The sequence below is a fragment of the Procambarus clarkii genome, chromosome 31, assembly GCF_040958095.1.
Source record: "Procambarus clarkii isolate CNS0578487 chromosome 31, FALCON_Pclarkii_2.0, whole genome shotgun sequence".
In the NCBI taxonomy this organism is placed as follows: Eukaryota; Metazoa; Arthropoda; class Malacostraca; order Decapoda; family Cambaridae; genus Procambarus; species Procambarus clarkii.
The window spans coordinates 21221221-21233828 of NC_091180.1; the positions used below are offsets into that span (position 1 = coordinate 21221221).

At 40.0% G+C, this 12608-nt stretch overlaps 1 protein-coding gene across 3 annotated transcripts in view; it reads right to left on the reverse strand.

The window, feature by feature from the left end:
- The window catches only part of Mcad (Medium-chain acyl-CoA dehydrogenase), a 73618-nt gene extending 65379 nt beyond the window's left edge, over window positions 1-8239 (reverse strand). Inside the window, exon 1 of one of the 3 annotated variants that reach the window (XM_069334463.1) lies at window positions 7971-8239. In XM_069334463.1, the coding sequence (XP_069190564.1) occupies window positions 7971-7988 (18 nt within the window). In that variant the 5' untranslated portion in view covers window positions 7989-8239. Of the gene's footprint in view, window positions 1-959; window positions 1105-7912; window positions 7933-7970 lie in introns of those variants that run through there. The other 2 variants (XM_069334465.1, XM_069334466.1) reach the window with 2 other exon arrangements.
- Between the last annotated feature and the right edge of the window lie 4369 nt (window positions 8240-12608).

Sequence of the window (12608 nt, forward strand, 5' to 3'; positions counted from 1 at the left end):
TGTCCACATATCCCAACTGTTGTAGAATAGTCAAGTCGGAGCAACCGAAGGTGTACCCTACTGAACATACCAGCTGCTGCTTGTTACTAAAAGTGATTTTCTGAGCAGTCTTGCTCCAACATCTGAGTTTGGAAGTTCTGAATGGCAAATTGTACATTTGTCACTGTACAGTACATTTCCAAGGTTTCCTTCTAGATTATCAATATTTCTTCTAGTGGGCTATATGTGCTGAGATTCTTAGACTATAGCCACCTCCTATCCATGCAACAGCTTATGGAACCACACTGCAGTGCAAATGGCTTTTATCCTAATTTTGTTTTGTAAGTCTTCGGGAACAACAGAGTATCACTGCTCAGAAAATCAGGCCAAGTGTAGAGTACTGTATATAAAGCTTACCTGCTTGATGGGGTTCTGGGAGTTCTTCTACTCCCCAAGCCTGGCCTAAGGCCAGACTTGACTTGTGAGAGTTTGGTCCACCAGGCTGTTGATTGGAGCAGCCTGCAGGCCCACATACCCATCACAGCCTGGTTGGTCCGGCACTCCTTGAAGAAAACAATCTAGTTTCCTCTTGAAGATGTCCACGGTTGTTCCGGCAATATTTCTGATGCTCGCTGGTAGGACGTTGAACAACCGTGGACCTCTGATGTTCATACAGTGTTCTCTGATTGTGTCCATGGCACCTCTGCTCTTCACTGGTTCTATTCTGCATTTTCTTCCGTGTCGTTCACTTCCTTCCAAGCAGGACACTCAGTTTCTCAGGCCTTTCTTTCTGTTTGTTCTTCCCTGTACCTTTGGATCATTTATGGTCAGCTTGAAATATAAGGAGACTAGAACCTAGGATCCATATTGTATTATAGGTGTCGTTACTAGCCTTGTTGTACCCACTCCATTATCCAGGTTAAGTCTGGATGGTTGAAGTTCATTGCCTGATTAAGTCTGTCATTACTCCTGGTACTTACACAAATATAAAGTCAATAGAGCTGACCCATCCCCAGCTCTTGGGACCTTGTCTCGCCCAATCCTTCATCCAAGACTTGTTGGTACGTGGGTCTCCAACTGACTCGTTCTCATTCAGTCATGGGTTGGCATGACATTCTAAGGCATGGCAACCGCAGATTGCTTCTGGCCTAGAATCATGTGTTCACCTTGTGACACACCCTATGTGATATAGAAGTCATAGTCACTTTCTCACCTTGAAGTGGGTTTAATCTCACATTATGGCTAACTTAAGAACACTGAAGTGTTATCTCACATGCAAAGGCCTTGACCTTTGGTTATCTTCTTGTAACAGCCAATTGCTCTCCAGATACACATCTTGTAGCATACTGTAATCTAGTCATATATTTTTACTCATCTGTTTGACGGACTAGAAGGTTCTGTTAGCTAAATATATAATATTTATGTAAAGGCAATAGTATGTGAGGATTCTGGCAAATTGTGTTTTGTGGAATATATTGACAATCAATTTTCACAAGTTATGGATTATATTGATGTTTAATGTGGAAGTATTTTATGGACAAGACGTGTAATAAATGAATGAAATGAACACGGTCCAAGTGAGCTTTTATTATTATGGAATCTCTTGTGAAGTAAAGTCACTCAGGTCTAGTGAAGTAACTTGACGTGGTTAAAGAAGTGAGGTGAGGGAAAACTTGGGCAGTTAGGGAGAGCACGGTGATGACACCACTACCTCCCTCACACTGGGTCGCCTGCCACTCACAGTGGTCAGGTGGAGAGTTAGTGGGCTCGAGTAATACTATTCATCCGTGCTCAGTAAAAGTTAACACTTTAGTCCGGGAACGACGCAGCATTGCGTCATTTTTTTAGTAGACGTGATCCCGGGAACGACGCAGCATTGCGACATTTTTTTTAGTAGACGTGATCCCGGGAACGACGCAGCATTGCGTCGTTTTCGGCGGCAAATTGGCGGCGGCTTCGGGAGAGGCGCACAGCGGTTTTGGATATTATATGCATATACTCTTGTAGGGAATTTCATTGCGAATACATTGATACCAAATACCATTGATACCAGACCTAGGACCAGAATTGAGGTAACAAAGTTGAAAACGGTATACCATTTTATTAGCGCTCACTGGGATTATGCTCCGTCACTTTCGCTGTTTGCTGTGGGTGGTACGCCTGGCTTTTGGACTTTATATTTGCATATACTCCTGTAGGGAATTTTATTGCAAACACAATGTTACCAAAATGAAAGACCTAGGACGGGAATTGAGGTGACAAACGTGAAAGGAGTGTACACATTTTATCGCTCTTATGCGATCCCGGGTAACACACGCACTCACTTTCTCTGTTTGTTGTGGATGGTACGCCGGGCTTTTGGAGTTTATATGTCTTTAGTCGTGTAGAGAATTCTATTGCGAACACAATGATACCAAATTGAAAAGCCCTGGACGAGAACTGAGGTGACAAAATTGAAGAGAGTATACACTTTTCAGAACTACCGCGCGCTCCCGTGAAACGCTGGGACCCACTTCGCCTAGTTGAGGGCTGGCGGGCTGGGGCCGCCAAAGTGTTAAGCATAATTCTTTGAACCATATTTAACTATATAAAATAAATATTTATTTACCATAAATTAAAGTATTTTATCTTAATATAGTAGTAGTTGTGCAATTACAATTCTTTTAGATTCATTTAGTTTAATAGTTAGAAAGTGAATAATACACACAACTAATTCCTAAGTGTTAGAATGGCTTCTAGCATAGAATCAGGATGGTTGCATCATTGTTAGAATAGGTGTTCAAGTTATATAAAGTCGTTTATTTAATTCTTTACTAACAATTGTTTTTGTTTCAATGTTTCCAAGTTGATTCAGAGGAATGTTGGCTTAAAATCAGTGTGTTTCATGTATTGGTTTTAATTCATTCAAAGTAATTCATTTCATTCAGGGCAATAAATTTTATAAGTTTTATGTTTTTGATTTAAAGAACACTCTTCAGAATCTTTAACCATCAGCATTATATTCACTCCACAAATTTTCAAAAGAATTTAAAATACAAGACAGTTTTTGCACTTTCTGAAATACAATACACTGCTGTCACTACAAACTTTGTGAAAATTAGGTTTTAACCCCTTTATTTGATTAATGGTACTGGAACTGATCAGCGAAAAAAACGTACTTTGCTGTTCTATGCTACACTAAATACAGTATGAATACATGACCAAAGATCATCGAACTATTTGCAAAAAACATATCATTACAGCTGAATATGCCATAAGTGATGCATCTGGTCCAAAAGCCACACATAGCTAAACACTGACATCTTGAACAACACTCCCACCTGCCAAATTCTGTTTACTAATTTAGAAGTTTAACCCTTAACACTTTAGTCCGGGCATGACACAGCATTGCATCATCTGTTTACTGTCAGTAATCTCGGGGATGACGCAGCATTGCGTCATCCACTAAAATAATTGCCAAAAATCAGGTTTTTATCCGATTTTTGGGGGACTGTTTGGTAACTGTCAACAAGCCGAATGCAATCTGTGACTACATTACAAACATGAAAGGTGTTGATCACTTTGACCAAATGATCAAATATCACTTCATAAGAAAAACTCACAAATGGACGAAGAAAATGACCATCTATTTTGTGCAAATGGCTATCTACAATGCTTATGTGATGTACAACTACTGTACTACACAAAAAATACTAAACTATAATACTACATATACTAAAATACTAAATACTAAACATTTGTGGGCAGGAATCGGGAGTGTAGCTGGAAGGCGTCTGGGCACTCACTCGCGGTTAACGCGTGGCCCGTCTTCAACTTGTCGGCGGGTGGAGCGTGACCAGGTTTTTTTTTATGCTAACACATTGATACCAAAAATTACCGAAAATTGAGGTGACCAGAGTGAAAAGAGTGAACACATTTTATTGCTTTTGCGTGCTCCTGGGTAACTCGTTCGCACTTTCTCTGTTTGCTGCGGGTAATTAGCCAGGCTTTTGGAGTTTATATGCATTTAGTGCTGTAGAGAGTTCTATTGCGAACACAATGATACCAAATTTAATCTCGTAGGACGAGAATTAAGGTGACAAAGTTGAAGAGAGTATACACTTTTCAGAATTAACGCGCGCTCCCATGAAACTCTGGGACCCAAATCGCACAGTTGAGGGGTGGCGGGCGGGGCACGCCAAAGTGTTAAACAGCGCAAATCATACATATATGATTTGAGTAACTGTCACAAAACGGCGCAAATCATATATATATATATATATATGATTTGCATACAGTATTTAAAATAGTTAAAATAGTCCTACACATACATAGAGCTCACATCTGCTTCCTCAGACCACCAGTAACCTTCCCCCATCTTGAAAAAAAATCCTGAGTCCCTCACTTTCCTTCTAGGGCCTTTGTAAGAAAATGATGACCATTGCTAGGCAACATCACCATCCAGTATCTGAATGTTTAGGGCAGCCATGGAGGAGACACTAAACTTTTAGCAACAGCAAATGAGTGATTACCATGTATATATTCGAGGCAAAATGTGTGCTCTATGCAATTTTAAGATTTAGGCTTAAAATATATTTATATGTGTATTTTTATGAATAAGTATGTGGGTGTCTTTATATCTTTACTTGTATATCCATACATACTTATATTTTCAAAGTTTTACATAATAGACAGTAACTTTGACACACAAATACAACCTGTTAGCATGAAAAGACTAAATTAATAAATTGAGAAACAATGAAAATAAATCAACAAAGTTATTCCTATGTGGCACCTAAACTAAAACTATGCAACTTCTCCAGGCCACTACAGCTAAACCACAAGAGCTAGAGACTTTTTATTTGGATTTTTGTGCTTCCTGAAGGCTAATTAACAATGTCATAAGAAAAAATTATTTTTTCGGAACAATTTTGTTCTTGAGCGTCCTGGGGATGTTTGCTATTTAACAGTTAGCGGTTTAAGGGTTAAACTATCTCGTCTGACAGCTGGATGGACAGCGCTTTGGATTCGTAGTCCTGAGGTTCTGGGTTCGATCCCCGGTGGAGGCGGAGACAAATAGGTAAAATGCTTCTTTCACCCTGATGCCCCTGTTACCTAGCAGTAAATAGGCACCTGGGAGTTAAGACAGCTGCTATGGGCTGCTTCCTGGGGGTGGAAGCCTGGTCGAGAACCAGGCCATGGGGACACTAAGCCCCGAAATTTTCTCAAGATAACCTTCTCAAGAGATCTCGCCTATTAACCAAATCTAGAAATAATCTATTATACTGGTATAGCATTGTATAAGATAGGATAGTCCTTGTTAGGATTATCAAGGTTTCCCAGACCAATGGTATATATAGGTAGTCATCCATCCATTTACTGGCCCAACCCAACAGTGTTTAATCTGATTGGGTGATGTTTACATCACTACCCCAAAAGATTGTGCTTATCCAAGAGACACTAGAAATATGTGTAAAATAATAAACCCCACATTGTTTGAGTTAGGTAAACAATATTTATCAAATATCGATACTGTTCTTAAAAGGTTCCTCCACTTTGCACCCGCAAGATAACGTAAGTTTAGGGGTTGGTAAATGTTAATCTTCTGGTTTGATTAACTGTTCACCTGAGACAGTTAAGCAAGTCCCAGCAATGTCTGAGTACAAGTGACAGTATGAACAATCCTTCAGGGCAAAATTAAACCCAACCAACACTAATCAGTACTCATATAACATTACAATTTATATCAAATGCATAAGAAACTATTATTATGCACCACTGGAGCCAATCACAGACATTTAAAATATATTATTGTACATGCCTTATGTAACAGAGTGGATTCCATCTCATGTTTGAAAACTGCTCAACGAGGTGGCGGATGACTTGGCCAAAGATGCCACATCAAAACAACACGACATTGAATGTGTTTTCACAATGAGACAAATAAGAAGCAAAATCAGAAATATTCAGGCACAGGCAGAAGTGATGAGGAGAGATATAATGTATGAGGGAAGCCAAACCGGTTGGCCGACCTAGGAAGCCGATCGGCCGAGCGGACAGCACACTGGACTTGTGATCCTGTGGATCCGGGTTCGATCCCGGGCACCGGCGAGAAACAATGGGCAGAGTTTCTTTCACCCTATGCCCCTGTTACCTAGCAGTAAAATAGGCACCTGGGTGTTAGTCAGCTGTCACGGGTTGCTTCCTGGGGGTGGAGGCCTGGTCGAAGACCGGGCCGCGGGGACACTAAAGCCCCGAAATCATCTCAAGATAACCTCAAGAAACCATGCAACACTACATGTGAGTCAAAACACCCATTTCACTTATGGTAAAAGGAGAAATGCTTGGAGTGACTCTGTGCACATGCTGCTCAGGCTTGGGTACAAATTTTACTGGGAATATAGAATAGGTGTTAATGATAATGACACCAAGGGTAAACTATGTGGTATGTTAAGGTCTCACACCCTCACCCATTATGTTCTTAATTGCCCATTGATTAATATATAGTATAGAAAACACTGAGATAAGAACTGTTCCTGGACAAATTGCCTGGATGTGTCACAATGGAAAGATTGATGATATTCTGGAGAGAGATAAAAGAATTTTGCACCAATAGCCAAAAAAGTATAAAAAAAAACGGTTGGTATAATTTCCAAAATCAGGTATTATGCTCCCCACTCTGCTCTCCTCTCATTATACTATGCACTAATCTATCCTTATCTTACATATGGTATCTGTGCATGGGGTTCAACCACTGCAAATTACCTAAAGCCCATCATCACTCAACAAAAATCTGCTATCAGCAATATAACAAACTCTGTCTTCAGACGATATACAGCCTCTCTGTTTAAGTCCCTTAACATGCTAAACAAACATTCACTCCACACATTCTTATGTGCTATCTACATGTACAAAACCTTGTTCCTAAATGCTAATTTGATCTGAAACTTTTCACTGATAAGTATAATAGAACTTATGAGCACCACACCAGAAATAAATATATCTTTAGTATCCCCAGAGTTAGACTAAATCTGTGCTAAGACTCCATGCAAATAAAAGGGCCCAGTCTTTGGAACTCTCTCCCTGATGAATTAAAAAAAATTGTCCACCCCCATGCCATACTCAAAAGTAAAACTAAAAAGAAATCATTTTATCATCATAGTTTCCTACCTTGTGATTCAAACTCACATTAATTATTTATTTATTTATTTTTATACAAGAAGGTACAATGGGTGTATGAGAGTACATAGCAGTGATGTTTTTACATTCTTGTAAAGCCATTAGCATGCATAGCATTTTGGGCAGGTCCTTAATCTAACAGATTATATTAAGTAGGTAATCTGTAGCGAAAAAAGTGAACAGGTACATAGTAAGAAAACTTTAAGTAAATTAGTAGGTACATTTTAGTAAAATTTGAGGATTATCGACAGTTACATTGTAGCATATTTTGAGGTTTATTTCTAAGTACATTGTATTAAAATATGCATTCAACATAACAACCATGATTTAAGATGATGGCAGTATCTTGTACTACCCAGTTCCCCAATATACTACCCAGTTCCCCAATATTAGTATTTAAGACATATATATCCTTACCAATGTAATCACTTCTGTCAACTTATATTGTTGTCATTTGTTGATATAAAACCTTACTGCAATATATCTTTTTATCTTACCTGATATGTCAGATTAAGGACCTGCCTGAAACGCTATACGTGTTAGTGGCTTTGCGATAATGTACAAATACCAGCCTTATGTAATCTCACCAACCCATTGTACCTTCTTGTGAATAAATTTGTATTATTATTATTACTCTCACAACCCAATGTACTTTCTTGTAGACCCCGATGGGCCGGTTATTCTTAACACTGGGGTTCATGTACCTTTACCAGCTCACACCGGTATACAGTCATTAGCGTCTACTTAACAGTTCATACCACCTTACAGTCATTACCATACACTAGCCGAAGACCACAGATTAATCCTAAAATCGTGGGGAAAGCTGGTCTTACCTGACGAAGGCCCGCCATCTTCACCCAAATATTCCGTTGTTGTTGTTAAGATCAAGAACAGCTACCGGACTGGGCTAATCCGGATTCAGAGGTGAAGGCTCGAGTGTGTAGGCCTTAATGAAGGAGATTGGCCAATCGCCAGATAACTTAATTACTCCTCAGCTGCATGGCAGGGAAGTGGGCCGCTCCTCAACACCTGCTTCGTAATAATGGTGTCTTTTTATGTTGCTATGCGCAACAGATATTCATTGTGAGAAATTAATAGATGACAGCAGCTGTAAATAGCTGATAAGCCTCCCATGCCATTGCTCCACCCATAACTCTACTATTCAACAAATCTCTAGAGAATCATACAAAGAATCTGCCTTTAAAGGAGAGGTTCAGTGTAACCTTGAATTGTCAATGAGCAAGCAGTCTGAGAGAAATAGTACACCAATAACTTCAACAAAATCTTGTACGCATGTAGACGCATAAAAAAAAAAAAATCTTGTAGATCTGAGGCAAAGTGAAATCGACACCAGTAATTCCATCTATCGTCATATCAAGCAAGAGGAGCCACACATCTATGGTTCATCCAATAAAATCAGCAGACTTCTAGATGTTACTACTGTTCGGCTTAGACTCTGTTACAAGTATCTCTGGGAATTCTCATTATCTGCTGATGTAGACCTGACCAAATGTAAACTGTGTCAACAAAATTTTTCTGCGGTTGGAAGAAAACGAGCTTAGATTGGAGACTTGTTTATTTTATAATAGTAAATAATAAATTAATAAGAAAAATAATAAATTAATAAGAAAAATAATAAATTATTAATAAATAATAAATTATTATTATATAATAATAATAAATAATATAATAATAATAACAAATAGTATAATGATAAGCAATTATTTTTAATGAATCAAATAGCTAATTAGGGTGCATGATAAATAATTAGTGACTAATGCATAACAATAAAGTATTAAAGAATAATTATGATGAATAATCATTATAATGATAAAGTATTAAATCAATTACAATTAATAGTTACATCTATAATTAGTAATTGAAAGTTGCATTATTTGAATTTACACTAATTACAATTCATGGTAACATTTCTTAGCTATCTGCAGGCTTATCACTTTAGGGGTTCCGGCGGAGCACCCCCCCATCCCATGAGGGCCAGCGGCGCGGAACCCCCAACCCTGAAGAGCGAGCGGCGGCTGGCCGCTGTAACTAGGAATGTGACTACTCGCACTGTGGCTCTAACCGTGCCCGTGACAGATTTCCCTGACCGAAAAAATTACCAAACCGGGTCTGCTAGACAGATGCTACAAGTGAAACAGCTTCCTTGCCGAGGCCAACGGAGCGCCATCGCGACGTGCCATGAGCATAGAGAGGCAAGAGCCCACCAACTAGACCTTGCGAGTCGAGTGTTTCTCGCCAACCTTTAACTAGGAATATGGCCACTCGTTTCTGTGACAGCAACCGTGCCCGCATCCCAGGAGAGGGCATTAAAAACAGCCGGGTTCCTCCTGACTGAAAAAGGTACCAAACCCGTTCTACTAGGCAGTTAAAACTAACTGTTCACAGTTAAAGTTAAACTAGCCGTTCTACTAGGCAGTTAACATGCTGCAAGTTAAACAGCATCCTTGGTAAGGCCAACGGAGCATCATCACAACGATCCAGAGCGTAGAGGGCAATTAGGTGTACCCCCCATGCAATGTCCTTGTGAGGTGATCGTACAGCAGGGATTGTACGCCCAAGTAGGGGCGCTGTGCACGATGTCGTAAGTCTGGTCATCGCTGAAGCCCACCCTCACAGGGACCAATCCTGTAAGGCTGGCCCCAGGGCGGGTGTGGGAAGTGGGAAGCCGCCTACACCGAGGTCGACCCCGTGTCCGTCGTTGTCGCTGCGGCCCGCCCCACGGCGGTGAGGGTGGTGTCGACTTCATGGGTGCAGTAGTCTGCCCTCGGGCTCCATCCCTTTTCCTCGTTCATCAATGGTGTACCTTGTGCGCCTTCCGTAATCGGTTCTGGAAGTATTAAGGCAGTAAGGGTGGGCAGAAGCGGGCATGCAGTAGGAACGTGACGGGCAAGGAATCTACCCCTTAAAGGTACTACTGGAATTAGTTTGTAAGAGGGCGGGATATTTTCCGGAAGCAAACTGGGCAACTGTCATTAATTGATAATCCTCCTTGTAGGTTAGGAGTAGGAGGACTATCCCGGACTGGCAGTAGGAGGATTGATATCCTCCTACTGCCAGCTAACAGTCGATCATCTCCAATTAGGCCTCTCAGAATCAAACTGACTAGCTCCAGTATCCCTAAGGATACTAACCTCCCCCTCAGGTTGTCCTTCTATGCTGACCCAACCTTTACTGATATACCGATCGCCTATGTACCGATCGTTCATTAAGTTTGCTTTCTGTGGTTTGTCCTGTAGTACATCAATACACTTCTTCCGGGGATCACACATGGTCAGGGTCACAACTCTCTTGCCCTGCCGACAATCTCGCATCATGTGACCCGATCTGTTACACTTGTAACATCTTATCTGGAAGAAGTCTCTTCTGTACGTTCCCGAGTGGCTCTTACTCTGAATGAAATATTTACACATCGCTGGAACATTTGTAAATATTTCATTCAAAATGATCTGCTACCAGAAATTTTAGCCAAATATCCCCAGTTTGCTAACTGTAGGTAGTAACTGAGTGATTGTAACCTATCCACCGCTGCCCACTGGATGGGGCACATAAAAGAAGACAGCAATGAACACAATGATAAGGTTGTTTGGGTTAAGTACATAAAAATTGGCAGATTGGGTAACACTAGATACAGAGCAAATTTAAAGCTCGGTGTAGGAAACTACGAAGATGAAATTAGGTACTTTTTGTTTTTGTTTTTAATTGAGGCAAAAGTTTGACAGCTTTTCAATTCACTAGAGAGTGAGTTCTATAGACTAGGTCCCTTAATTTGCATAGAGTGTTTACACAGATTAAGTTTGCCCTGAGGATATCAAAGAGATATTTATTTCTGGTGTGGTGATAATGGGTCCTATTATATCTGTCCAGGGAGAGTTTCAGAGCATGGTTTGCATTTAAGAACAGGGTTTTGTAAATGTAGTTGACACAAGAGAATGTGTGGAGGGAGTTAGTATTTAGCAAGTTTAGGGATTTAAAGAAGGGAGCTGAGTGTTGTCTGAAAGCAGAGTTTGTTATTATTCTGATAGCAGATTTTTGCTGGGTGATGATGGGCTTAAGGTGGTTTGCAGTGGTAGACCCCCATGCACAGATACCATATAATAATACCATATTATAATTCTGTACCACCCAGCCCACAGCTGTGGTTCTCTCTCTCTCTCTCTCTCTCTTTTCTACTTTCTGGGAAGCCTCACTAGGACAAGGACAAACACCTACAGTTGATATACATTTAATAGACAGAGAACATATACAAGACACATACAAGATAATAATATTGCCTTCACACTCTATGCTATTATAACCAGGCTGCTATCCAATACCGTCAAACTCTATCAACCGTTTATATCAAGTGGTAGCCCAACCCCTGGCTCGCCACTTATTCCACCAACCTCACCAAGTGGGTTGAATCTTGTAACACACTATGGCACTATCAGCCCTAGAAAGCGTATAAATACATACAGGTAACTCAGTCTCTGACTGTAACTCTATAAACATCAGTATAAATATTCCTTGATACAAAATAAATAACCAGTCACCCACCTTCCACTGCGTCTTGCACACCAGTGATAATCAAGCACTCTACCAACTCTCTACAAGTAGTCAATAAGAACCCCCTCCCTACATCTAGAGGTTCACTACCCTGAACACTTTCAGGTTCTTCCAGGATTATCTAACTCCAGCTCTCTTATTCTGGGTTTCTCTTTTTCTACCTCATTCTTCATCTGCAGTTTTAATTATCTTTATTCAACATTCAACAATTCAATTATCTATTCAACAATTCCAGTTGAATAAGTGACAATTGGAAGGGTCTTGCCCCTCTCGACCGCAATTAGACAGCCAGAATACCATCTCACTCTAAAACTGGACATTTCATCCCCTGGAGTTCTAGCTGTTCTAGCTTCTTTATTTATTCCTCATAACTTAATAAAAAAAAAAAAAAAATTATTTATTTCAGTGTCAGTGATTGGAAGGAGTACTTACACCTGAGCTGAATAAATGAAACACGTGAATGAAACAACGCGAAAACAAGCACCCGAGAAAGAAACTCCGATTAGTAAATGTTATGTAAAAACGAAAAAATAAAACAAAACAAAACACAAGGCAGATCCTATGAAACAAAAAGACGATTCGAACCCCTGGGAAGAATCTCCTTTTTTGTGCGTGTGCGATTCCAGGATCTATATCTTTTCTTGGAAACGTAATGGGAAGAATAAAAAAAAAACTGAAATAGTTTTGCATCAAATATGACTCAGCATGATGTAGAAAAAATGTTAAATGAGAAATAGCGTGCGAGGGAGATCCCTCCGCGCGGTATTATCCTCCAGCACAACATGAAACTAATTTGTGAGCGCTATCAGTACTATGAGATGTCAGCGTATGTACATATATATGCATGTATATAAATATTAGTATATTTTGGTAGCAGTCTTTCTTGTAAACATATGTTGTTAAATATG